This window comes from Electrophorus electricus, chromosome 5 (genome assembly GCF_041902795.1).
Source record: "Electrophorus electricus isolate QZ-2024a chromosome 5, ASM4190279v1, whole genome shotgun sequence".
Taxonomy (NCBI): domain Eukaryota; kingdom Metazoa; phylum Chordata; class Actinopteri; order Gymnotiformes; family Gymnotidae; genus Electrophorus; species Electrophorus electricus.
This window is the reverse complement of record NC_137501.1, coordinates 15242961-15270000: the sequence shown is the minus strand read 5'-3', so window position 1 is coordinate 15270000 and position 27040 is coordinate 15242961. Positions and strand designations below refer to the sequence as shown.

Below are 27040 nucleotides of genomic sequence, written 5' to 3'. Positions count from 1 at the left end.
GAAATTGTTGTCCATTAATTACCTCTCTCCGCTCATGGCCGAAAAATTAAAAATATAGATATCCTATTATGGAGATGTATGCACGATGAGACCTTTTTTGTTTTAGAATAAGCCAGCTTTTTACTTTCTGTCTTGTAATTTACCATATATCTTGCAGTGTAGATATACAATAAATGACGTTAAAATTAACTATGTAATATTCTGATTTGAACTGACCTCAGAGAGCAGTAGTAATAAAAATACCTTGTTTGCAACCTAGGTGTTGTAATGCACTCTGGTCTCAGTTTTAGCAGTAACTGCTTTGACATGCATGCTAGCTTCTCAAAAATTCTTTTTAAAAATGGGAGAATTCTTTTTAAAACAAGACCTTGAGAGACTCATCCATGCCTTTGTTTCCAGCAGCATTGATTATTTTTTATTATAAACAGTCTCTTTACTGGTCTTCTTAAAAAGATGGTCAGACAAATTCTGTTAATTCAAAATGCAGCTGCCAAAGTTCTTGGAGCCAAAAGAACTGAACACATCACCCTTATTCTCAAATAGCTCCACTTATAAATCACTAGATGGTTCAGGGCCAGTGTATCTGTCTGATATGCTCAAACACTACAATCCTTGCAGGCATCTTGGATCTCTAGGAGTTCATCGGTTGACCAAGTACAAGGTCCACATGTGCACGGAAAAGCAGCATGTAGCTTCTTTGCATTTCTAATCTCTAAAGTACCCAGACCGTGAACTAAAAACCTGTTTGAGCTCGGTTTCACTGATTTTATATACTTTACAACTTTTCTTAAATTGTATTTATTTTTATTCAACTTTTATTTATATATATATATATATATATATATATATATATATATATATATATATATATATATATATATATATATACACCTTTTTATTTAAATGAACTTTATTCCTCTATGTCTGTGTAAAGCATGCTGAATTGCTATTCTGTAACATAAGTGCTGCACTGAAAAAACTTGCCAAGTGTAAGGAAGACATTCACCCAGTTATTTTTAATTAATAGCATTTTAATCCTAGCATGCCCCATGTGAGATGTGATCATAACATATGCCAGCAGCTTCTTGAAGTCTGCTGAAATGTCATTCCAGTTTTCTATTGGTTTATTCTTGCCCTCTATGTCCTGTAGGTGGTGCTGTACCAAGAACCGCAGGATGGCGGGTGCTGGGGCGAACTCCTCCGTGAACCCCGCCTGCAAGATCATGACCTTCCGACCCACCATGGAGGAGTTCCGGGACTTCAACCAGTACCTGGTGCACATGGAGTCCCGCGGAGCTCACCGTGCTGGGCTGGCCAAGGTGCGTGAGTGGGAGGGGCTACTGTGCTGGGCTAGCTAAGATGTGTGAGGGGAGGGGCTGCCTGACGTGTGTGGGCTAAAGTAACTCAAAGGTAATGGAAAGGTTTTATAGTTTGGATGCCTGTCAAGAGCACAGACGTTCTTGCCACTCTGCTTTTTAATCAGTTTCTCTGTCTGTCTCCTCGCAGGTGATTCCGCCCAAGGGCTGGAAGCCGAGGCGTAGCTATGACGACATCGATGACCTCGTGATCCAGGCCCCAATTCAGCAGATGGTGGCTGGCCAATCAGGGCTCTTTACTCAGTACAACATCCAGAGGAAGGCTCTCAGCGTGCAGGAATTTCGCAGGCTGGCCAACAGCGACAAGTAAGAGAGCGAGACAGACACAGACACACTGTACCTGTCATTGTTTTACAGGCTATTTACATGAATTCTCTGTTAGGGACGTTAACAAGTCATTTATATTTACAGTGTTTCTAGTCATTTTAATATGTGATGCGTCTTGTTTCCTAATTTACATTTAATGGCGGTTGTAGTTGCTGTTGTTTTGGTGGAGATGTTCCACAGGAATTTCACTTTTTTAACATAATGGACTGCCACTTATATTCTTTCTTCTTCTCCTCAAGTGCATATCGTCCTTTGATTTACCTGTGCAGGTATTGCACGCCACGCTACCTGAATTACGAGGACCTGGAAAGGAAGTACTGGAGGAATCTGACTTTTGTGCCGCCCATATATGGCGCAGACGTGAGCGGCACTCTCTATGATGAGGTGAGGGGTCACCGTGGTGCTCAGAACACTCTATGATGAGGTGAGGGGTCACCGTGGTGCTCAGAACACTCTATGATGAGGTGAGGGGTCACCGTGGTGCTCAGAACACTCTATGAGTAGGTGAGGGGTCACCGTGGTGCTCAGAACACTCTATGAGTAGGTGAGGGGTCACCGTGGTGCTCAGAACACTCTATGATGAGGTGAGGGGTCACCGTGGTGCTCAGAACTCTCTATGATGAGGTGAGGGGTCACCGTGGTGCTCAGAACTCTCTATGATGAGGTGAGGGGTCACCGTGGTGCTCAGAACACTCTATGATGAGGTGAGGGGTCACCGTGGTGCTCAGAACACTCTATGATGAGGTGAGGGGTCACCGTGGTGCTCAGAACACTCTATGATGAGGTGAGGGGTCACCGTGGTGCTCAGAACACTCTATGATGAGGTGAGGGGTCACCGTGGTGCTCAGAACACTCTATGAGTAGGTGAGGGGTCACCGTGGTGCTCAGAACACTCTATGATGAGGTGAGGGGTCACCGTGGTGCTCAGAACACTCTATGAGTAGGTGAGGGGTCACCGTGGTGCTCAGAACACTCTATGATGAGGTGAGGGGTCACCGTGGTGCTCAGAACACTCTATGATGAGGTGAGGGGTCACCGTGGTGCTCAGAACACTCTATGATGAGGTGAGGGGATACCCGGTGCCCAGAAGACTGAACAGAGTCAGGAAAAGTCTATGAAGGGAATTAAATGCACACTATCAATTGGGATTGTTCATCTTGATGTATGACCAGGTTTTCTGTCTTACACCAACTGTTGGTGTAGATATCATGTGAGGTGCCTGTGATTTTTGTATTATTTGATGGCAGTGTTGGGATTTGGAGCCTTTACATAAATAAACATTGGTGTCATCAGTGTTATTGTGTGTGTGTGTGCGCGTGCGCATGTGTGCGCGTGCGCGTGTGCGCGCGTGCGCGTGTGCGTGTGTGTGTGTGTGTGTGTGTCCCAACGGAAGGATGTGGATGAGTGGAACATCGGTCACCTGAACTCCATCCTGGATGTGATCGTAGAGGACTGTGGTGTGTCCATCCAGGGCGTGAACACACCTTACCTCTACTTCGGCATGTGGAAGACCAGCTTCCCATGGCACACTGAGGACATGGACCTTTACAGCATCAACTACCTGCACTTCGGAGAGCCCAAGTCCTGGTACGCCACCTGCTCCCATCCCCTCTGTGCCCTGGCCAAGCCCATGGAAGGATGGGTGTGCTGGCCACACCCCCATCCTGCCATCCGTTTCCTGGCCATGCCCCCCAGTGTCCTGGCCACACCCATCCCTCGTGTTAAAGCTCATCTGGCTAAGGGTTCTAATCTGGGGCCAACCTTTGCATCCAGTATGGGGAGTCATTTGATCCTGGATAAATATTCATATTCTGAGATGCTTGAATGACAGTTGGTCTTTCTTATGTTCACTGTGGCAACCATGAATTTCTGATGGGAGTGTGTTTAGTAAGTTCTCTATGGTACAACCGTGGGACACGTTGGTGGATCAGCTGCTCACTTAGTAAATGTCATTTAGTCTACGTGAACACCTTCCATGCCGGACACGGACATTGTTATTCTCCTTTATTTGTCCAGATAGGTCAGTATGGGTGACATCTTTATTCCGTAGCCAAAAGGCAAATACCAGGGACGTCATTTAACTTCACAACAACCTGTGCATTGTTGTGATCGACTTATCAGTGGTTCTGAACGGGGACGTGTTGCTTTGAATTTCTCAGGTATGCCATTCCTCCAGAACATGGGAAAAGACTGGAGAGACTGGCTGTAGGTAAGCTGTTACTCCCCTTTAGGAACACAACGTGACCGCAAGGAGTCCAAATGTTCCCTGGTTCCATCACACATTCGTCTCAAACACTGTAAGATTGGTAACTAATATCCAGTTCCTCACATGCTGCAGACACAAGTGTAGTGATGAGCATGAAATGTTCGAGTCTGTCAGCTAGCGGTCAGAGGATATCAACAGTATCAGACCTGTATGTCAGTAGACACTGGCTGTAAAGAGCAGCTCCCGTCATCAGACTTGTAATCGGACGTATAATTAGACCTGTATTCAGACGTATAATCAGACCTGGCCTTTGGTTTCTCAGGATTCTTCCCCAACAGCTTTAAGAGCTGCGACGCTTTCCTCAGGCACAAGATGACGCTCATATCACCCTCCGTGCTGAAGAAGTATGGCATCCCCTTTGATAAGGTAGGCCCCAACGCCCCCCCCCACCATGGAGGAGCCACTCCCATGCTTCGGCACTCTCCCATGAAGCACCCGAGTCACTGGGACAGGTGGACTGGACGCAGCGGGGGCAGCGTGAAAAGCGTCATGGCGCCAGCATCCTGGCGCCAGGCTGCTCTGTGCATCCTTTTTGTGCAGCCTGTCGAGGGGGAGGTTACAGAATGGCACCATGTGTCGGTAATGACCATCGGCCAGTTTTAACTGCACACTTTTTCATAGCAGTGGTTGCCAATGTTTTAGGTCCTGGTCACAAAGATCGACTGCTCTTGTATGACGTCTAAACGGGTGTGTTTGGACTCTTGCTGTCAGTCATAATTCTTTTGAAGTATGTCATCTATTTTCTTAGGCATAGTTGGTCATTTTGTTCAGTCTGTTACATATACTCACCCAGGGCTAATTATGTGTTATGAGGCATAGCGATTTGCTGTGTGTGTGTGTGTGTGTGCTCAGATAACGCAGGAGGCAGGAGAGTTCATGATCACGTTTCCGTACAGCTATCACGCGGGCTTTAACCACGGCTTCAACTGTGCCGAGTCCACAAACTTCGCCAGCATACGCTGGATCGACTACGGAAAGATCGCCACTCAGGTACCTGCGGCAGGCAGCGAACGTCGAGCCACTTGGAATTAACAGGGACTTGATAGAGCCAATAGGAATGCTTGTTAATGGCTCATTTCAGATTCCCTGACCAGTCATTGATTCTGTTTCTGACTGTGCTAGAAAACACTACTCTCTCTCTGTGTGTGTGTGTGTGTGTGTGTGTGTGTGTGTGTGTGTGTGTTTTTTCATAAGTGGCATTTTAATAATATTAATGCTAGTAATTTTAACTACTTTCTAATGAAGTTTAAATTGAACCGAAACTTAGCCAAACCAAGGGGCGTTTCAGTTCTAGAACCATCTAGTTCTTTATAAATTCATCCTTCACCTCTCCTTACACCCCTCATTAGCTAAACATCCAATAATGCGTCAGATGAAGCGCATGTACTCTAGCAGGAGTCGTGACCTCCCACCCCAGGGAGCAGCTCCAGAAAGCCCCACGCCACCTTCCCTGAACCCTTGTCTCTGGTTGTGCGCAGTGCTCCTGCAGCAAGGACATGGTGAAGATCTCCATGGATCCCTTCGTGAGGCGCTTCCAGCCGGACCGCTACCAGGCCTGGATTCAGGGCAAGGATGCCTGCCTCCTGGACCACACTCTGGCCACGCCCAGCACCACGCCCGAGCTCCAGGCCTGGCTACAGAGTAGCCGGAGGGTTAGCCCTTCCACCAGGAGGTGCGAGCACTCCGCATTCCCGTTCCGCATTCCCTTTCTCGCTCTGAAAATTCCCACGATCGTCAAAACCCCCAGTTCTGGCTGATTCTGTCAGTACCGTAGCGCGGGACTCAGAGTGTGCACATTGGACCCTGCTCTCCTTTTTCCCCTCAGCAGCGTCCGTCACACTTCCACGCGATCCAAGCGCCTGAAGACCGTGCAGGAGCCAGTCGCCATGGCGGCCGCGTCATCAGAGGGGTACCGGCGCGCCAGTGCAAGGGTGGGGTCCGCGCGTAAAAGCCTGGAAGAGAAAGAGGCTGACCAGCTGAAAAATGACCCCAAATCCAACGATGCATTGCATCTGTCAGGTTATAGAAAAAATGACTTTACTCCTGAAATTTGCTAATTATTTGTTTTCATTATGTCTATGTAGGAAGTCATAATTAATACTATATTAATGCATCTAACTCACTTTTTGTTTCTCAGGCCTTGCTGGTCCATGCCGACAAATTTGTGTGGTCAAGGTAACGCGTGTGGAGAATGATTTGTTGGCCCACTCTTCTAAATGTAACATAGACCCAACCCGAGCCCTGCTCCCTGATTCCCGACGCACAGGATTGGCCCAGCGTGACCGTGCGACCTCTCAGGAGCCTGCAGCGGAAGCCGAAGGCCAGGAACCTCCAAACGAAGCCTCGGGAGTCCGAGATCCTCCTGCCTCCATGCAGAACATTCTGGACTCTGGTTCGGAGGAGACTGTGGACTCAGACAGAACTGCTGAAAGTTCGATTATTGCCAAATTCTCAAATAGTGAATCAATCTCTGAAAGGCTCTTCACCGCCAAACCATGTCAGCCTCCTCACACGGCTGCGTGTGAGTGTAAGTCACTCGGGAGCAGCGTGATGGACCTAGCTCCTGAGCTCCAGGGTCCTGCATTTGACGCACTTTACCAAGAAAAACCTTCGGTTTCAGATGATGCGCCTTGCTGTTCCGCGGTGGCCACGGAAACCACGGAAGAACGTCCCAGAACCGTGCACCTGGCGGGTCCCTCCGACATGCCTTTCCTCACCCCAGAGGTTCCAGATGGAGAAGAAGAGTGTGACTCCATAAATCTTGCATCTGAGATGCCCTCGCTGACCCTCGCGGTGGAGACTAGCCATGACCTGCTGACAGAAAAATTCTGCTCGCCTCCCGTCCTAGCAGGTGTCAGCGGGACGCGCTCTCCCGATCGGGGAGCCGACCCGTTCCAAGCAGACTGTAGCCACACGCTCCTCTCCAACACGGATGCTAAGCAGCCAGCCGCTAGCTTGTTGGCACCATGGCAACTGAAAGCCAAACAGGAAGGAGGTGAAGGCGGGCTCTCTCCTGCTCATGCCCCCGCTGCTCCACTCAAAGGCACGCCGACGCCCGCGTCCGCAAATCCGGCTGGGAGCGCGAGCAGCGGTCCCGCTGCTGTGCCGCGTGGTCGGACCCTCCCGCGTGTTTCAGTGCCCCGACACGCAGAGGGAGGGACCTCTGGCGAACCCACCCCTCTCGCTCCCTCCAGCCTCTTCGAGGACCCCAGACCTTTCTCCTCCTCCATCTGGAAGAACCTCAACTCCCAGAGTCCTGTGGTGCTGATCGAGAGCCTGCAGTCCGAGCCGGCGATGGACTCAGACAAAACCGGGGATACGCTGGCAGGCTATGCCCGCGGCGCACTGCCCTACGGGATGTGGACGGAGCCTCGCTGCCAGCGCGTCAAATCTCCCGACCCTCCAGACTCTCCGGAGAGGGCCCTGACCTGGGCGAACCTGGAACCCAACCCGGGGCACCCTGCTGGGGCCGAGGCAACGGCAGAGCTCCCTCTAGACCTCCAGGCCCTGGAGGGAGGAGCTCCGCGCCGGGATTTCCGCTTGCAGAAGCCTCAGAGGTCAGAGGTCGAAGGCCGGGAAGGGCGTTACACGGGCGTGAGGTCCCCCCGCGAAGGCTCAGAGCGCGATTCGGATTCGCGTGGGACTGGAGGGAGCAGCAGCGAGTCCAGCGAGGAGAGCGGCATAAGCGAGGCGGAGGGTGAGGCTTCAGGCCTGGAACCGGGAGAAGTCCGCACTGTGAGCGTTTAACCCAGTCACACCACACACACACACACACACACACACACACACACACACACACACACACAGGAGAATCCGCACTGTGAGCGTTTAACCCAGTCACACCACACACACACACACACACACACACACACACACACACACACACAGGAGAGTCCGCACTGTGAGCGTTTAACCCAGTCACACCACACACACACACACACACACACACACACACACACACACACACATACACACACAGGAGAATCCGCACTGTGAGCGTTTAACCCAGTCACACCACATACACACACACACACACACACACACACACACACACACACACACACAGGAGAGTCTGCACTGTGAGCGTTTAACCCAGTCACACCACACACACACACACACAGGAGAGTCCGCACTGTGAGCGTTTAACCCAGTCACACCACACACACACACACACACACACACACAGGAGAGTCCGCACTGTGAGCGTTTAACCCAGTCACACCACACACACACACACACAGGAGAGTCCGCACTGTGAGCGTTTAACCCAGTCACACCACACACACACACACACACACACACACACACACACACACACACAGGAGAGTCCGCACTGTGAGCGTTTAACCCAGTCACACCACACACACACACACACAGGAGAGTCCGCACTGTGAGCGTTTAACCTAGTCACACCACACACACACACACACAGGAGAATCCGCACTGTGAGCGTTTAACCCAGTCACACCACACACACACACACACACACACACACACACACACACACACACACACAGGAGAATCCGCACTGTGAGCGTTTAACCCAGTCACACCACACACACACACACACACACACACACACACACACAGGAGAATCCGCACTGTGAGCGTTTAACCCAGTCACACCACACACACACACACACACACACACACACACACACACACAGGAGAATCCGCACTGTGAGCGTTTAACCCAGTCACACCACACACACACACACACACACACACACACACACACACAGGAGAATCCGCACTGTGAGCATTTAACCCAGTCACACCACACACACACACACACACACACACACACACACAGGAGAATCCGCACTGTGAGCATTTAACCCAGTCACACCACACACACACACACACACACACACACACACACATCTTGCACCATGATTGAATACTAAGCCCCATGAGTCTGTCTTGTTCTGTCCCCCCCCTTCTCTCTCTCTCCCTCTCTCTCTCTCTCTCTCTCTCTCTCTCTCTCTCTCTCTCTCTCTCTTGCTCTCCCTCTCTCTCTCTCTCTCTCTCTCTCTCTTCTTTTTTCCAGCACCCCATGCCCCTGATGAAGAGACGGACTGCTAAGAGTTGGCGCCACCCCCTGAGGAAGCCAACCGCGAGGGCTGTGCCAAGCGCCGTAAAGCAGCAGACCACCAGCGACGATGGCAAGTTCAGGGATTGCACCATACAGGAGACACATCCATCAAACACACTGTTGCTGTGATCCATTGGCCTACCTGCCTTTTAGTACCACATATAGACTTCCAGTAGTCCTCGTGTGCAATTAACTGTGTGTGTGTGTGTATCAGAGCCCACAGAGGAGTGTGTATCCGAGGGGGAGCAGTGTGAAGCAGAGGTGTGGGCCAGGCCTCTGGTTAACCTGTGGCAGAACAGAAAAGCCCACCTCCCCTCCGAAAGAGAGTACAACAGCCTGGCGGCTAAAACGCCGCCGCGCTGCGCTGTCTGCACCCTCTTCCTGCCTTACTATCAGGTAACACAACTACACAACACTACACGCACCGTCTGTACCGCTAGGGTGACCTGGAGTACCAACAGTCGCTGTGCAGCTGTTGGGTTTTGGTTCATCACTTGCAGATCTGTCAGACTAAATGGTTTACACTGTTTGAATGATTATGCTCAAATCCAAGTGAATTTTACTGTTTAAAATGAAAAGAGAATCTTCCTCCCTCCTTCCTCCTCCTCATGTCCCTCCATCTTTCGCAGCCTGACGACAGGTCAGACAAGAGCAAGGTGGAGACGGCAGCGAGCCCCAGTGAGCCGGGAGCGAGGTCGCGGCCGCTGATCCCCGAGATCTGCTTTGCGTACCGCGAAGGGTCGTGTCCTCCGAACACGCTCCTGGAGGAAGACGGCTCCAGCCCCCTCGTAGCCTGCACGCGGTGCTGCGTGCAGGTCCATGCCAGTATGTAGCCCAGCACCCCCACCTATAGTGGTGAACCACACCCACTGATTTAAATCCCACCCACCACTATGGAGTGTATGTACACACACTGAGTAAGTGCCCTGAAACTGTGCAGTGAGCAGCTGTAGTCAGCAGGTCCGTAAAAGGTGCAGCTCATTCTTGAAGGCGGAATAGCGATCATACAACAGTAGGAATGCATCTGCTGCACATTAAAACTCTCACACCCTCTCTCTTCTTCTTTTTTTTTTTTTTTTTTGTTTAAACACACTCTCCAGGTTGCTATGGTGTCGCTGCCCATGATGTAAGACAGGAGTGGACATGTGATCGCTGTTCATCTTGGGACCTCACAGCTGTATGTAATCAATCAGCCAACCACCACCCACCCAGCCAGACAGCCAATCAGCCATTAATTTAAGTTCATTTATAAAATGATGGCGTTCGAGTTTTATTAGTATGGTAATGGTTGATTTTCTTTATTTATATATATATATATATATATAGATAGATAGATAGATAGATAGATAGATAGATAGATTCAGTTAATGCTGATAAACTCCTTCAGCAGTTGATCTGCAGTCAAAAATGCTGTTTTATATGTTGATTTGTGTGTGTGTGCGTGCATGCGCGCGTGCGTGTGTAACAGGAATGCTGTTTATGTAACCTGAGAGGAGGTGCATTAAAAAGAACAACAGACAACAGGTGAAGACTCATCTTCCATTTTTCTTTTCTATTACATAATCACAACTCATTTACATACACCCTGCACATACACCCTGCACATACACCCCATCACAGGGCTGACACACAAGCTTAGGTCATTTGTATTCTAATTTGAGAAAGTTACATATATTTGCTCTGTCATTTTGATACACTTTTACTGTTATGTCCATATTATTGTTGACTTGATGCTATCAATATTGGTGCCAAATTTTGCTGCTGTCACAGTTAAGTGAGTTAAGAGTTACTGTGTTATGGAGAATGAGTTACTGCTATAATTATTACTGTGTTACAGAGGTGACTGGCTGGTAGTGCTATAAGTGTTATTACTGTGTTACAGAGGTGACTGGCTGGTACTGCTATAAGTGTTATTACTGTGTTACAGAGGTGACTGGCTGGTACTGCTATAAGTGTTATTACTGTGTTACAGAGGTGACTGGCTGGTACTGCTCTAAGTGTTATTACTGTGTTCTAGGTGGGCCCATGTGATGTGTGCAGTAGGTATTCCTGAGGTGAAGTTCGCTGACATAGTGAAGAGGAGTCCCATTGATATCAGTGCTGTTCCTGCTCAGAGATATAAACTGGTGCGTTACACACACACTAAAACACATACATACTAAGCACACATAATGAAGTATTTACATGATTGATAGTTGTCTGTAAATTGGGGCTGCATGTTATGGAAAAAAAATATTATTGTGATTTTTATTGCTCCATACAGCATTTGTAATATGTTATACAGTATATTAAACACAACTGGACAAACACCTTGAATCAATTAAACACCACAATTTATCAAGACCACCAGAGTACTGATGTGTGTGAGATCAGTCTGCATGCTCATAACACACACACACACACATACACACACACAAAATGTTGACAGCTGCTCTATTTGATTCTCTTTTACAATTGATCTTTTTATCTTTTGCTTTAATTTTTTTGTATTTGTTTAATTTAAAGTTCTTTCTAGACAGTAAAACACTTTATTCAAACTTTTTTGAGTGCTAACATAAATAAGGCCTTCTTTTTCTTCGTGTTGTTGTATAGCTTATTTGTATATCTGTGGCCACCTGTGCAGGGCTGTTATGAGTGTGTGTAAGCTGTGTTCACTCTGTAGAAGTGCGTATACTGGTATGAGTGTGTGTAAGCTGTGATCTCTCTCTACAGAAGTGCGTATACTGGTATGAGTGTGTGTGTAAGCTGTGATCTCTCTCTACAGATGTGCGTATACTGGTATGAGTGTGTGTAAGCTGTGATCTCTACAGAAGTGCGTATACTGGTATGAGTGTGTGTAAGCTGTGTTCACTCTGTAGAAGTGAGTATACTGGTATGAGTGTGTGTAAGCTGTGATCTCTACAGAAGTGTGTATACTGGTATGAGTGTGTGTAAGCTGTGATCTCTCTCTACAGAAGTGTGTATACTGGTATAAGTGTGTGTGTAAGCTGTGATCTCTCTCTGTAGAAGTGTGTATACTGGTATAAGTGTGTGTGTAAGCTGTGATCTCTCTCTGTAGAAGTGTGTATACTGGTATGAGTGTGTGTAAGCTGTGATCTCTCTCTACAGAAGTGCGTATACTGGTATGAGTGTGTGTAAACTGTGATCTCTCTCTGTAGAAGTGCGTATACTGGTATGAGTGTGTGTAAGCTGTGATCTCTCTCTGTAGAAGTGCGTATACTGGTATGAGTGTGTGTAAGCTGTGATCTCTCTCTACAGAAGTGCGTATACTGGTATGAGTGTGTGTGTAAGCTGTGATCTCTCTCTACAGATGTGCGTATACTGGTATGAGTGTGTGTAAGCTGTGATCTCTACAGAAGTGCGTATACTGGTATGAGTGTGTGTAAGCTGTGTTCACTCTGTAGAAGTGAGTATACTGGTATGAGTGTGTGTAAGCTGTGATCTCTACAGAAGTGTGTATACTGGTATGAGTGTGTGTAAGCTGTGATCTCTCTCTACAGAAGTGCGTATACTGGTATGAGTGTGTGTGTAAGCTGTGATCTCTCTCTACAGATGTGCGTATACTGGTATGAGTGTGTGTGTAAGCTGTGATCTCTACAGAAGTGCGTATACTGGTATGAGTGTGTGTAAGCTGTGTTCACTCTGTAGAAGTGCGTATACTGGTATGAGTGTGTGTGTAAGCTGTGATCTCTCTCTACAGAAGTGTGTATACTGGTATGAGTGTGTGTAAGCTGTGATCTCTCTCTGTAGAAGTGCGTATACTGGTATGAGTGTGTGTAAGCTGTGATCTCTCTCTACAGAAGTGCGTATACTGGTATGAGTGTGTGTGTAAGCTGTGATCTCACTCTGTAGAAGTGTGTATACTCGTATGAGTGTGTGTAAGCTGTGATCTCTCTACAGAAGTGCGTATACTGGTATGAGTGTGTGTGTAAGCTGTGATCTCTCTCTACAGAAGTGCGTATACTGGTATGAGTGTGTGTAAGCTGTGTTCACTCTGTAGAAGTGCGTATACTGGTATGAGTGTGTGTAAGCTGTGTTCACTCTGTAGAAGTGCGTATACTGGTATGAGTGTGTGTAAGCTGTGATCTCTCTCTACAGAAGTGCGTATACTGGTATGAGTGTGTGTGTAAGCTGTGATCTCTCTCTGTAGAAGTGTGTATACTGGTATGAGTGTGTGTGTAAGCTGTGATCTCTCTCTGTAGAAGTGTGTATACTGGTATGAGTGTGTGTAAGCTGTGATCTCTCTCTACAGAAGTGCGTATACTGGTATGAGTGTGTGTAAACTGTGATCTCTCTCTGTAGAAGTGCGTATACTGGTATGAGTGTGTGTAAGCTGTGATCTCTCTCTGTAGAAGTGCGTATACTGGTATGAGTGTGTGTAAGCTGTGATCTCTCTCTACAGAAGTGCATATACTGTCGTAACCGGATGAAGAAGCTGGCGGGGGCGTGTATCCAGTGCTCTTGTGGTCGCTGCCCCACCTCCTTCCACGTCACCTGTGCTCATGCGGCCGGCGTCACCATGGAGCCCGACGATTGGCCATATGTGGTGTTCATCACCTGCCACAGGCACCAATCACGAAGCTCCAGTGCTGTGAGTATACTCACTGCATCCCATTCCTGTCAGTCATGGAAGAACACCTTAATAATTATACTGATGATAATATTAATAATGATGATAAATAAATAGCTGAAAACAACTAACATTTGTCATATTAGTTTCTGACTCTAAAAGTATTTCAGATAGGAAAGATAAAACATTAAAGTTTATACAATGCTAAGTATATTAAATAAGTTAATTATCTATGTGTAAGCCAGACTGAACTGTGCTTTTTTCAGTCTGAGTTTAAAGCAATCCTAATGTTCTCTGTTCTGGGGTATGAGCTCTGTAAGAAAAAGATGCTCCACCAATGTGATTGGTCAGGCCTGCCTGAGCTCTGAGACGAGTGATGTGATTGGTTAGAGCTACAGTGGTTTAGAGGCTCAGCCAGATGATGCCAGCTTGTGCCGTTAGTAGTTGATGCAGTAATGAATAATAAGACAGCGTAAACTGTCTCCTGTGTTACTCTGTGTTCCATCACACTGGGTTGCACTGTTCTGTTTGTTACTTATTTGTGTATTTGATTATAGTTGATGACGGTTTACTTGAAACTAGGTGTGTGTGTGTGTGTGTTTCAGTTCTACTGTTTTACTCATTTTGCATCATCTTTCTTTAAGTGTCTTGACTTCATATTTACTGATTTCCCTGTTTACACAAACGGCATTCTCCATCAAAACACGTGTTTACCAAAGAAGCAACCAAAGATGAATATTTAGGGCCTAGTGTTGGACAATTACATGAACAGGCCTTAAAAGGAGCACATCGAAACCACCAATCACGCCGGAACCCATTAAAAAAAGTGTTTGTATTGTCTTTTACCTCAGAAATCGAAAGCGAGCCGAACAGAGCTGTCTCTGGGTCAGACGGTGATTGCTAAACACAAGAACCTGCGCTACTACAGCTCGCGTGTCACCCGGGCAACCGAGCGGACCTTCTATGAGGTCATGTTCGATGACGGCTCGTTCAGTAACGACACCTTCCCCGAGGACATTGTGGTGAGTGTGCCGTCGTGGGTCCACCAGGTCATGAGACCGCGTGATGCCTACATGGTGTGTCCGAGTGACTGCATGTGTTCATTTCGCAGACACCATGGTGGTGTGCCTGTGAGACAGTGTGTGTTAACATCACCGCTTGACACCATGGTGGTGTGCCATATGACGAGAGTGTTATAGTGTCAGTGTGACTGAATCATAGTGTTTTGACCAGATTGGTTCATTTGATTGATTGCTTACTGTTTCCTGTATGCAATTTATTATTTAGTTTCTTATTAAAGGTATTGACTACTGAAGAAACCCCACCGTTTCCATGGCGCATCATTTCAGCATCTTAGCAACAGGGTGACAGGTTCATGGACTAGCTATGCTTCTGACAGAGAGGTTTAACCAGCTAACAACTTACGTCAGATGATTGTGTTCAGATTTAAGGGTTTTTAAGCAAAATTTTTTTTTTTTTTTTTGTATATGCAAATCAGAAAAAGCTTTGTCATCACGGTATACAGTGCATATTTGTATTTGCATATGAAATTAGTGTTGCTCCCTGTTCAGGACTGTATGAGTGTGTCTTCCTCTCAGTTCCCTCCTCTTCCTCCCTCAGAGCAGAGACTGTGCCCAGCTAGGGCCCCCCGAGGTGGGCGAAGCTGTGCAGGTCAAGTGGCCCGATGGACTGTTCTACGGGGCCAAGTACCTAGGCTCCAACACCACTTATATGTATCAGGTACACACACACACACACACACACACACACACACACACACAGTGCAGTTTGCTAGAGCAGTCGGTCCAGTCTCCAGGACACTCCAGGCAGTTTTCCTCTATCGCGGTGCCAGTCACACCTGAATCAAGCAACCAGTGATGCTAAACTAGAACACACCAAAAACATGGCCTGGGAAGATGGATTGGGAGCTACTGCTGCAAGCACGCACGCACACACACCACACACACACACACACACACACACACACACACGCGTGTGCGTACACACACACACACACACTCACACTCACACTCAAACACACACACACACACACACCATAGCAGGAAACTCACCACACTATTCACTCTGGTATTCCCCGACTCCCGAACCTTCAGAGAATCAGGAAATATTGTAGTATTCAGGAGCAGTTTTGTTTGTAGCAGTGTTTTGCTTGCTTGTGATGGTGTTTGTGTGTGTGTTTTTAAAGGTTGAGTTTGAGGATGGCTCTCAGGTGCTGGCAAAGAGAGAAGACATTTACACACTGGATGAGGACCTGCCTAAAAAGGTCAAAGGTCGCCTTGTGAGTCCTCAGTCAGTGCATTGTCTTTCCCCATATATAACAAGGAAAACTACAGGACATGGAAAAAGTAACAGAAACATGAAAAAGGACTTGGAGGTAACTAAATCAAAATTGTGTAGGCCGTATACAGGCGAGCGATATTATTAGCTTGATTAACATTTAGCAGTGTGTGTCTGATTATGAGACTTAAAATAAGTCAGTTTTTCAAAGGATCATGAGCAAACTATCAGATTAAATAACTGGTATCAGAATTCTAGATGAAACAATCTAAAAAAAAAAAAAAAAAAAGCTTGGGCATGAATTCAATGGTTGTTACTGTGTGTGCATGTCTGGATAAATACGCATATATCGGTGTGTGTGTGTGTGTGTGTGTGTGTGTGTGTGTGTGTGTGTGTGTGTGTGTGTAGTCCACCGCCTCCAGCATGCGTTTCCAGGATGCCTTCTTCACCACGCAAGGCGAGCGCAAGAGACTGCGCACGCCAAACTCGCGCTTCCAGAACGACTACGTCGCCCAGCTGAGCCCTCGCGCCTGCAACAGGCCGCCAGAAGCACGCGGCAGTAGCGGCAACTGAGCGCCAGGGGGCAGCAGAGAGACGCAGGGAGAGCGACAGGAACAGGCTGGAGGCGGCGGACACGTTTTTACTGTTGTGTAGAGAAAAACACTAAACGGAGGGGTGCGGTATTGAGCTCTGGACATTTTATTTTTGTGGTTGCCATTTGTTCGAAGATGCTGTCGGTAAGACCAAAATGACTTCATTATTCAAAACAGTCAGGGACTCCCATAAGAATGTTGAAACATCAAGAGAACGTGGACATTTCCTTGTTTATTATAGAAGAGGTAAGGTTTTGGGGCTGGTTTGTTCCTTCTTTGCACCTTAGGTTTAAAAACTTTGAAATTGTTTTCCTTGCTCTTGCGGGCTGTTTTGTAAACTGTCTTGTGCATATCCACAATCACTAATCCCATTAACACGAAGCTTAGATGAGAATGCTAATTCTGTTCCTAAGAAATGTTGCTACTGATGTCCTTCAAAGCACATTTAGCACCCTTTTGACCTATTTTTATCTTATTTATTTGGAACCGATCTTATTTTTAGTGTTGCTCAAAGCTGTAAAGAAAATAAAAAACTATGTGTGTTTGCGATGGGAAGTGTGTCGTTTCCATGTGGCGCTTTGTGCGTTTCTGGTTCAGCAGCGGTAGCTGTAACCTGACCGACAGAGTGAAACGGCTGTTGTGGAAATAATCTCGTAACAACGGCATACGCCGCAGGTGACCATAACAAGGCTCAAGTGCATAATGCGTGTACCGAAAACTTAGTGGAGTACGGTTTAGGTTGGTGAGCGCCATAGTTTATTTGGTTAATCGCTAACCTTCCCGAAAAAAGCAATTTAATTTACGGCATTTTCAGACGCGCTTATCCAGAGCGACATTTATAACACTTTTTTTTTTAAACGCTTGGCCAGTGCGTTCAAGCGCTTTCATATAGCGACTTTGTAAATAATACTGGAATAGGGATATTGTACTGAATGTTTCTTACAATAGTTATAAACGTCCTTTGGTTAAGTGGCTTCGACAGTCACTGTCTACCACCGGCCACAAGGGGGCAGCAGAGCTCCGGTAACCACTCGCGCTTGACACGTAAACGAAGCGAAGCGGCCCCAGAGCTGGAGCGTAATGGACACTGGGCCTGGACTAATTCGTGTTAGTCTAATCGGAACCTCACGTCTAAATCCGGTCCTGGATTTCGTGAACACCGGTAATTAAATGAACAGTTTATGTAACTGTTTGGCCTCTCATTCCACCTTCAAGGTGAAGGGACGGTGGTAAATCTGTAGTGCTCAGTCTACCGCGTCAGTGATTCGAATGCGTTTAATTCATAAGGATTACTGCACAACCTTTAAGAGCAGGACAGATTCATCTGGACTAAAGTACACTGAGCCTGCTTAGGCTCCTCATCAGGAACTCTACAGTTACACTACAGTGTACACTGAGAGAGCTACTCGCAATAAAAAAGGACTACTTAGAAATGTTGTACAATATGTTCACACAATGTATGGTGTAAATAATAGAACTATAAGATACAAAGGTCATTAAAGCACTTGGTGGGAGCAGTGGGCAGAATCGACTTCTCCACAGCCATCGCTGGACAGCCTGCCCTCAGCAGGTTAAAAAGGGCAACCTGTCAAATCCAGTGTAAACTCAAATCACATTTTATTATTGTACTGTTCCCGCCAACCCCTAGCCGTGTGTCCTAAGGAGTTAAGTTGTTTTGCATAACTGTGCACATGGCAGTCTCCTCAGCGAGGCAGTTAGCCAGGATTGTGTTGCAGATTCTCCACTGGGGTTCAGACAATGGCGTGGAGCAATTTTTTGCTCTTTTGCTTTGAATTTGTTTGAGAAACAAAGGCACTGAGCGCGGTAGGTTTGTCCTGGTTTATTGTTTAAAATGATCGACGGTGTGGTGAACTGTCCCGTCAGTCAGCAGACGCGGCAGTGGTGTCCTCACGGGTGGCCAGCGAGGCGCGGAGGGAAAGACAAACGTCTCCCAGCAACCAGGCTGCGGCACGCGTGCGGGGGAGAGGCGCAGACGCTCCTCACCTGAGCGGGAGTGGGGGGGGGGGGGGGGGGGTGGACGTTCCTCACCTGCGTGCGTAACCGTGGGAGGTGCGGGAGCAGGAGACACAGCAGGCCATGCGGTAGTAGGAGTACACACACAGCTGGGCTCGCAGCACAAGCTCACAGTTAAAATACATGTCCCTGCAGGACCCGTCTGCAGCAGAGGAGAGAAAGACGAGGAGGAGAAGAAAAGAAGGGGGGAATAATTACAAATTTACCCTCATCAATACTAAATATCACAGTGATTAAATACCAACGCCTTAGACTTTCGATAAAGATAAATTCCTGGACTCGTGCTAGAGATTAGACACCATAACATCCTGGACCCTCGGTAGAGATTAGACACCATAACATCCTGGACTCCCAGACAGATGGATATAGAATAATTGACACCATGATGAGGGAGAACAAAGGGAACAGCCTGGATGAGTGTAATAAAATGAGTGAGTGTAATAAAATGAAACTGAAACTGTGCTTCTTTTTTTTTACCCATCTCTGGAATGCAGATGTGCGTGTTGCACTCTTCTCGTCTGGCAGGGGTCAGAGCAAAGTCACAGTCGTAGCTTGGGCTCAGGTCATCTCCCAGGCAACGCACCTCTCTAACCCTATATCCGCCCCCACAGGAATGGGAACACTAACAGAGAGAGAGAGAGGGGGCTCTCGTCAGAGCAGTAACACAATCATGCAGTATTCATTCTGTCAGGGTATCCAGTGTGTGTGTGTGTCTCTATATGCACATGTGTGTATGATGTACTGAACTCCAGTCAGTTGTCTGCCACTGTGGACTCTGTGTGTGTGTGTGTGTGTGTGAGAGAGAGTGAGAGACGTACTGAACTCCAGTCAGTTGTGTACCACTGTGGACCACAGCTCTTCAGGTGACATGACTGGGAATCTGGGGGGCGGGGCTGATGGGAACAGTTTGTATCAGAAGTGACTTCCAATTGGCCATTGATATGATGCACACAGACCACACCCCGACTCTGTCTGCCCTTGCCACACTCTGACGAGCACTGTGAAGAACACACACACACACACACACACACAAAGAAGCAGAAAGAGTGAGATTACTGAGTGTAGTATGTGAGGATGTAGATCAGTTGACCACAGTAGCACAATACATGAAATCAGTTGTGTTGTGTGTTTGTACACACACCTGTCCCCAGAGCCCTGTGTACCACTCTAGCCTGTCTGTGCAGGCTCCCAAGTTACATGTTATGAGTGCCTCTGGTTTGACATCATCACAGCCATCCAGTGGGAGAGAACCAGTCTGATTGGTCAAACACACCACTGAGCGGCTGCGCTCGCCATCCCCACAATCTGCAGAGCACTGCATGCACACGCGCGCGCACACACACACACACACACACCATTCCATTAAACCATGGACGATAAACCCCAAAGAGCACTGTGTGAACCTACCAACATACAGTATACACACACACCATTCCATTAAACCATGCATTTTTATATATAATATATATATATATATACACACATATACACACACACACGCACACCCTGTCACTCCAGGGAGAGTAGAACCAGCTTTGAGAGCAGGCCCCCATGTCACAGTTGAGTCGGTGCGCTGGACGGAGGTGCAGGTTGCAGTCGTCATCAGGGACTACATCCCCCAGAGCATCCACACACACCACCTCCCTCCGCTGCTGCCCTACCCCGCACGGCACCGGACACTGCGGGAGGGGAGAGGGGGAGCAAGGAGGAGAAGGGGAGAGAGAGAGAGTTTCTTAACAGAGTATTGAAATGAAAATGTCACACACAGGCACGCGTGCACACACACCTGAGTCCACTCGGAGCGGATCTGCCACTCACTGCAGATCTTCAGCTGGCACAGGGCCGTCGTCTCCGGCATCTCCGCGTGCTCGCAAAGCGCCGTTGCCATGGTGACCGTGCTGTTGCCGTGACGCCCGCGGGTCTGGCGACAAAGCACCTGTCGACGCTGGATGCCGGCGCCGCAGGTCTTACTGCACTCAGACCACTCACCTAGATCCCAACTACACACACACACACACACACACACACACACACACACACACACACACACACACACACACACACACACACACACACACACACACACACACACACACAGTACCAGGCCCTAGCGTCAGGCACACACAGCTCCTCACCTCCCACCAACTAGTCCATTTCAGCTCAGTTGGATTCTACACTGTAGTAGTTTTTTTGTCAAACATCTTTGCTCTGTGTGTGAACCCTAAGATACTTCAGTCTTTAGTTTTGATCATTTATGAACTTTACGAAGTTATCACTGTAGTGGTAACTGGGATGTGCTCACAATGCTGGGCAAAGCTGTGATTGGCAGTCCTGCTCTTGAGGGGCGGGGCGAGGGGTGTGGTTACAAAGGTCTCCCGGCACAGTGGTCTGAGTGGCTCTCTCCACACAGTTGAACAGCACCTGACGTCTGCCTAACACACGCACACGCACACACACACATACACACACCGGAAAGGAGAAGGGCAATACATAATTGAAGCTGTCTATCTCCCTGGATGTATTACGCTGCTGTGACACCTGTGTGTGTGTGTGAGGAGATTATCACACTTTCTTGAGTGGTGTGTGTGTGTGAGAGAGAAAGATCAGCAAACCTCCATGAGTGATGTGTGCATGTGAGTGTGGTGTGTGTCTTTGTATGAACTTTATGCTGTACTTTGTTTGTGTTTCAGAGGAAGAATTATTAGAAGACTAAACTACACTGAGTTTGAGAATGTTTCATTACCCACAGAGAATTTCTACAAAATTTTCAGATTTTATGTGTAGCAAATTTATTGAATGCAAGAGTTTTAATGTAAGAGACAGATTAATTCGAGAGACCACCCAAATACAACAGTGCGTTTGGAAGTTTGAGAATAATTCTCTCTCTCTCACACACACACACACACACACAGTAACTTTAGATCTTGGTTGCTAAGCTACCTGTCCCACAGGTAGCACTGCATGGTGTATTTGTCATGGCAACCCAACTGTAGGGTGAAAGTGGATCGGGGGTCACCAGGTCAGAGGGCACCAGATTAGGATGGATCCCAATCCTATCATCTCCCAGTCCTTGGTTCTCTGCTGAGGAGGGAGGAGAGAGAGAGAGAGAGAGAGAGAGATGAAAAGCATTCTATCAACAATTAAGAGTCAAGAACTCACTACTGGTTACTTATGTTCATGTTAATTTTATGTTAACTTTAGGTGTAGGAATATCATCATTTAATATTCAGCGCTATGTATGTCTGTGGAAAACCCCAGCAAACACATTACTACAATTGTCTGTGTGTATATGCACATATAGTATACTCTGTGGTAATATACTCTGGTGTAATATACTGTGTGTGTATGCTCATACTCAGGGAAAGTATACTCTCGGGTAGTGCACTGTGAGTCTTTATTCACATACCCGGGGGCAGGATTCCTGAGAGGGTAGACGTTTCATAGCCAGGACTGTCTTTGGGCAAAACATATTCATAATACACACTTATACCAGGCTGTTGATATATAACCTGAAAAGGTCAGAACATGAGAGAGAACACTGCAGAGAACATTCCAGAAACATTCCAGACCTCAAAAAATGTTGACTGAAGACATGCTTTGTTCAGTGACTTTCCCCTTGGTGGTTTTCAGTGAACTGAATCACCACAGTGCAATGCAAGGAAACACCCTCCTATACTAGATCTTCATAGTGATGTATGTGTGTGTGTATGTATGTATGTATGTATGTGTGTATATATATATATGTGTGTGTGTGTGTGTGTGTGTATGTGTGTGTGTGTGACAGAGACAGAGAGAGAGAGAGAGAGAGAGAGAGAGAGAGAGAGAGAGAGAGAGAGCGAGAGAGAGAGAGAGAGAGAGAGAGAGTGAGTGATGTGTCCTATTAATAAAGTGATATGATTGGATCCCTGACATAGAGGTGGAGCTCCTGATTGGTCGGTCCCGGAGCCGTGATGGACTCTCCGGCTTTGGTGCGAATCTCATTAGGTCGTTTATATGTCAGCACAGTCCCGGCAGCAAAGAGCCGCCCTGGCCTGTCAATCACCCAGGCACCGTTTATTAGTGATTCGCCACTATCAGTCTTGAGTGCTGAGAGAGAGAGAGAGAGAGAGAGAGAGAGAGAGAGAGAGAGAGAGAGAGAGTCTTCAGAATAAAAGCTAACAACTCAGACAGTAAAGTTGCAGGACACTTTAATTACCCAGGTAGTTCCTGGTCTTCTGGGTCTCCTGGATTTTGATTCGCTGGGCTCCACGCGGGATGTCCAGGAGTTTGTAGTAGCCAGTCGGGAGGACCGAATGATACAGCGTCCCGGTAACGAGCTCGCACGAGCTCCCGTCACCCGCGCATACGCCGCACACGTCTTCCAGATGTCGCGCACACTCCTGCGTCACACGAGCGCGTGAGGAAATAAGGATTTAAAAATGAAAGACACCGACATGCTGTCACGGGCGCGCGCGGGTTAACGAGCTTCCACGAGGGCGTGTCCGCGCGCGCCAGTGTTTCCCTGCATTATTCAAGTCCGCACGAGGCAGCTAAGAGGCCGTTAATTGCGTTTGGCTTCTGCGCTGGGCGGCCAGTCAAACAGTTGGTTCCACTTTCTCTTCTTCTGTCCCAGCGCCGAGTCGAACTCTGGGAGAGACAAAGAGAGCTTTTTTCGTTTATCTGGGAGGTTTTCTTTCTGCCTCCACCAGACACATCTGTGTGTGTTTGATGATGTACTTGATTCGCTTCTGGGGCGATTAGTTTTTCCAAATATGCATCAGCGGTTCCTGCCTTATCGGTAGAAAACAAATAATTGAAACAAAGAAACGGTCTCAATGACGAAGACAGCATCTGTCTTCAGCATCTTTACTGGAAAAGCGAAAAAAAACAAACAAACTTCTTTTTTTGAGAGAGAGAATACAAGAATCCTGCGGGGGTGGAGAGGGAGGGAGAGAGGGAGAGAGAGAGAGAGAGATATGCTTGTAGTAGTTCCCACAACTCTGCTCTTTCACCTGTAGGTTTATTCCTTCTAAATCCTTCTAAGAGCAGCACAGGATGCGGAAAACATGCAGTCAAGGTAGGACACACACACACACACACACACACACACACACACACACACACACACACACACACACACACACCTGCACTCACCAAGTTAAAACAGAAACCTAACCCCTGGACATAGATGTCACTGTTGTGATGCCTAAACGTCCATGTGACATGTTTGTAAACAGCTGCATATAAACAGCTGAAGCTGCATTTTGACTGTCTTGAATTGCAAGTTGACACACATTTAGACCCAGACACGCTGGAGGTGAAGGGTTCTCAAGCACATAAAAGCATTATGTGTCTGTCACACACACACACACACACGCCCACAGCGAGTAAACACAAACACATTCTCCTTGTTTTCTCCCTGACGTCCCCTCACACACTCATAAGCATGACAGTAAGAAAGTGTTTTATATTAAAAAAAACTGACTCTGAAAACCAAGCAAACAATGATAGTTCTCTCTCTCTCTCTCTCTCTCTCTCTCACACACACACACACACACACACAAACATACACGCACAAATCAAATTATTTCTGGCTCATTCCATTACCTCCTTGCAGAGTCTTGCAATATCTTTCTTCTCTAGTCAGTCATTGTGTCAACAAGAAAATGTTTTATCGTACAATGTGGTGACACAGTGCACTACAGCAATCAGATGCACACACCACTTAGCAACTTCATCAACACACTCACAGAACACACACTCATGGAGCACATACAGAACACACACTCACGGAAAACATACTCAAAGATTTTCACTCCCCCCCGCCCCTGCTGGTCCACTCCACACTACATATCAAACACACCACTTTGCAATTCGTTTAATCTTGTTTACATATTATTTTCCTTGAGTATTTAAAATGACAAAGTAGTGTTACTGAAGTAAAAAGCAGAAATCTTCCTACCCTATAAACCTGATTTACACCCTGGTCCTGCACAACATCCAGGATACACAGTGCACATAACAAAACGGCCAGTACAAAGAACATTAATTAGGGGGAAATCTGAGCTTTAACAATGGGAGTCTCAAACGTCTGTCTTCAGTCTTTGCATCTAGCAAATGGGTGGAGGTCCAGGAGCTTACCTGCCCGGGGCCGCTGCTGGTGTCTGCATCCCAGGGAAGAGGCTCCACTGGCGGGCAGAGGAGGGACAGCAGGAGGGTAGTGTGGAGCAAAGGCTGGGTATGCCTTCCAAAGCGGGGACACCAAAACTGCTGCACCCACCACCGAGCCATGTGGAGAATGAGAGGGGAGGGAAATGAGCTAGGAGCTGTGTGTGAGTGTGTGTGTGTGTGTGTGTGTGTGTGTGTGTGTGTGTGTGTGTGTGTGTGTGTGTGTGAGTGAGTGTGTGTGAGTGTGTGTGTGGCTTTTGGTGAATGCTGTCCTGCAACAAATCTCTGAGCCCCTTCTGTTTCTGACACACACACACTGAAAAAAAAACACTAACATTGCTAGCACTACTTACATCACCTTTTTGGCATATCCAGTAAAGCTAGCTCAATTTTTTTTTAATGGCTTTACACAACACTGGACCGGTGACTAACTCATGATTACTCACATGTACACACAAAATCATTCAGACATGTTAAAAAGACTGACATATGGTGCTTGGATGTGTGAAGCTGAGCGCGGGAAATTCGTGGGTCACCTTGAAAAATGCCCGCGAGCCATCACGGAAAAGTTGTCGGTTAGCGGAGCATAACCTCACATACAGCCTCGTGAAACTTCGGTTATTTCGACTGCCTTCGCTCCCCCGCCCTTCCCCAGTTATTTGATGAAGAAACTCGGGGTTTTCGGTGCTTTGGGATTTGAGAGCTAACCTGCATCCTGCAACACACAACCAGTACAATAAAAGCTACAGCTTAATTAATTGATGGAAACGAGGGCGAACGATACACTTACCGACCTTACTGACACTCTTACCGACACGCTTACCTTTAGTGTTGTGCCCGAGTTAAAGAGAAGTAGCCCAAAGTCGCAAATATAGAACAGGAATGTCGCAGGCAAGGAGAATATGGAGTTTATACCTGTATTATCCTTTAATTGGGTCATTAGCGAATTATTCTGAATATGACAAGGTTGTTGCATTCTGTAGTTTCCGTTCGGCATAAACATTATCCCTTAGCCCGCGGGATATTTGCCGTCACCCTTAACGCTTCTGTCGTTGTTATAGATGTTGTTATTGAGTTTTCGTTTCCGATATCAGGCTACTCGCACTGATTTGCAGCCTGCGAATAAAAACTAGTGACTCTCGGTCGGGGAACAAAATGGGTGTCCACAGGTCTTTACCTGACTACTTCTGCACCAAAAATAAGTATTATTTTGTAATGTTTTATTTTGCGTACCCCCAAACCCCCTGCTCCACAGCTGTCCACTGGCAACCCCCTCAGTCCGTCCACATGTCTGCAATATGGAACCGCAGTGAGGAGTCCAGCGAGACATTCCAGTACTCCTTTGAACGATCTCCCACATTTATGTATTTTTTTTTACGACACGTATTGCTATTGTTTCGCCCTTTCTCTTCCTCTCTCGTCTCAGTCGAGTCTTTCGTGCGATTGTAATACGTCTTCGTGTTGCTGTTCACCCCTGTGGACTAATGAAAAAGATATGTCACGTACAGCCGACACGGGCCCTGGAGGCCATCTCAGAGGGGGGGGATTTTTGTGTGCGACCGTAACTGGTCATCGGAGGTTCAATAGTCTACAAGAGAACGCAAGCCGTGTTTAGCTCCAGTCCCGACGAGAAGACACGTCCCGACACACGTCGATATAATGTATCATGTAGTTACACGTAGATTAGACTAAATTTGCATCCTCCCAAGAGGATATGGAGGACAAAGAATTGTAACATATAGTGTGATCAGAGGTTCACAGCCATCACACCCCAGTCACTTTAAAAGAAAGCCCTTGCAGGTATAGCCTCCTTATAAGTACGCTTTCCATATAGAAGCACAGAATGTGTGAAGGATACGGGTACAGGATTGTAGCCCGTCTTGGCCGTGACTCTGACCTTAGCGTTAAGTCCGTGGGCCTTACGCCGGTAGGAGGCCATCACGCTGCGTTTTTTTCCACGCGTCAACACCGCCGCGGTGAGCTACATGCTGTCCCAACACAGCAGGCCGACTGACCCCAGGCTCTGACTGCACACCTACAAGGGTGTTCCTCAACAAATCAACGTTTCCGGCGTAGAGGGAGCTGGGGGTTTATTCGTAGAGTATTGAAATACAAGCACGTCCAGGTAACAAAAACGGTAGTAGACGATTGGTATCTAGGTTATATGCAGGTATCCAAGTATCCACTGTATACATTAGACAAAAACGGGAGAAAGAAATGAATAGTCAGTTATGAGTACTGGTTTGATATTTGGCAAATGCATAATGCTACACGCAACTCGAGGACACTGGGGGGATTCTGTTGGAATTCTGCTGAATTATGTTCGAAGAATGC

At 47.2% G+C, this 27040-nt stretch overlaps 2 protein-coding genes across 14 annotated transcripts in view; one reads left to right on the top strand and one right to left on the bottom strand.

The window, feature by feature from the left end:
• kdm4c (lysine (K)-specific demethylase 4C) overlaps positions 1 to 17074 on the top strand; it is a 17677-nt gene extending 603 nt beyond the window's left edge. The window contains exons 1-22 of one of the 10 annotated variants that reach the window (XM_081714286.1): positions 630 to 661; positions 1151 to 1319; positions 1507 to 1682; positions 1973 to 2087; positions 3097 to 3290; positions 3863 to 3912; positions 4232 to 4335; positions 4822 to 4959; positions 5448 to 5641; positions 5795 to 5988; positions 6107 to 7704; positions 9020 to 9134; positions 9279 to 9460; positions 9694 to 9889; positions 10165 to 10241; positions 10533 to 10588; positions 11082 to 11190; positions 13467 to 13655; positions 14486 to 14656; positions 15255 to 15374; positions 15841 to 16029; positions 16341 to 17074. In XM_081714286.1, the coding sequence (XP_081570412.1) occupies positions 1176 to 1319; positions 1507 to 1682; positions 1973 to 2087; positions 3097 to 3290; positions 3863 to 3912; positions 4232 to 4335; positions 4822 to 4959; positions 5448 to 5641; positions 5795 to 5988; positions 6107 to 7704; positions 9020 to 9134; positions 9279 to 9460; positions 9694 to 9889; positions 10165 to 10241; positions 10533 to 10588; positions 11082 to 11190; positions 13467 to 13655; positions 14486 to 14656; positions 15255 to 15374; positions 15841 to 16029; positions 16341 to 16505 (4476 nt within the window). In that variant the 5' untranslated portion in view covers positions 630 to 661; positions 1151 to 1175 and the 3' untranslated portion in view covers positions 16506 to 17074. Of the gene's footprint in view, positions 1 to 629; positions 662 to 1150; positions 1320 to 1506; positions 1683 to 1972; positions 2088 to 2356; positions 2368 to 2653; positions 2768 to 3096; positions 3291 to 3862; positions 3913 to 4231; positions 4388 to 4821; positions 4960 to 5447; positions 5642 to 5794; positions 5989 to 6106; positions 7705 to 9019; positions 9135 to 9278; positions 9461 to 9693; positions 9890 to 10164; positions 10242 to 10532; positions 10589 to 11081; positions 11191 to 13466; positions 13656 to 14485; positions 14657 to 15254; positions 15375 to 15840; positions 16030 to 16340 lie in introns of those variants that run through there. The other 9 variants (XM_035529784.2, XM_035529781.2, XM_035529782.2 and 6 more) reach the window with 9 other exon arrangements.
• adamtsl7 (ADAMTS-like 7) lies at positions 13494 to 24937 on the bottom strand. 4 transcript variants are annotated; one of them, XM_081714290.1, is made up of 13 exons: positions 24680 to 24937; positions 22755 to 22938; positions 22470 to 22645; positions 21966 to 22068; positions 21548 to 21637; positions 20862 to 20991; positions 20346 to 20559; positions 20065 to 20238; positions 19701 to 19874; positions 19378 to 19557; positions 19037 to 19181; positions 18575 to 18701; positions 13494 to 13681 (listed from the first exon to the last, which is right to left on the bottom strand). In XM_081714290.1, exons 1-13 carry the CDS (start codon positions 24827 to 24829, stop codon positions 13666 to 13668), a joined length of 1863 nt encoding a protein of 620 aa, XP_081570416.1. In that variant the 5' UTR covers positions 24830 to 24937; the 3' UTR covers positions 13494 to 13665. The 4 variants fall into 4 exon arrangements, with proteins under 4 accessions (XP_081570416.1, XP_035385681.1, XP_035385679.1 ...); XM_035529788.2 differs by having other exon boundaries at positions 21548 to 21640; positions 24680 to 24936; XM_035529786.2 differs by having other exon boundaries at positions 21500 to 21637; positions 24680 to 24935.
• Between the last annotated feature and the right edge of the window lie 2103 nt (positions 24938 to 27040).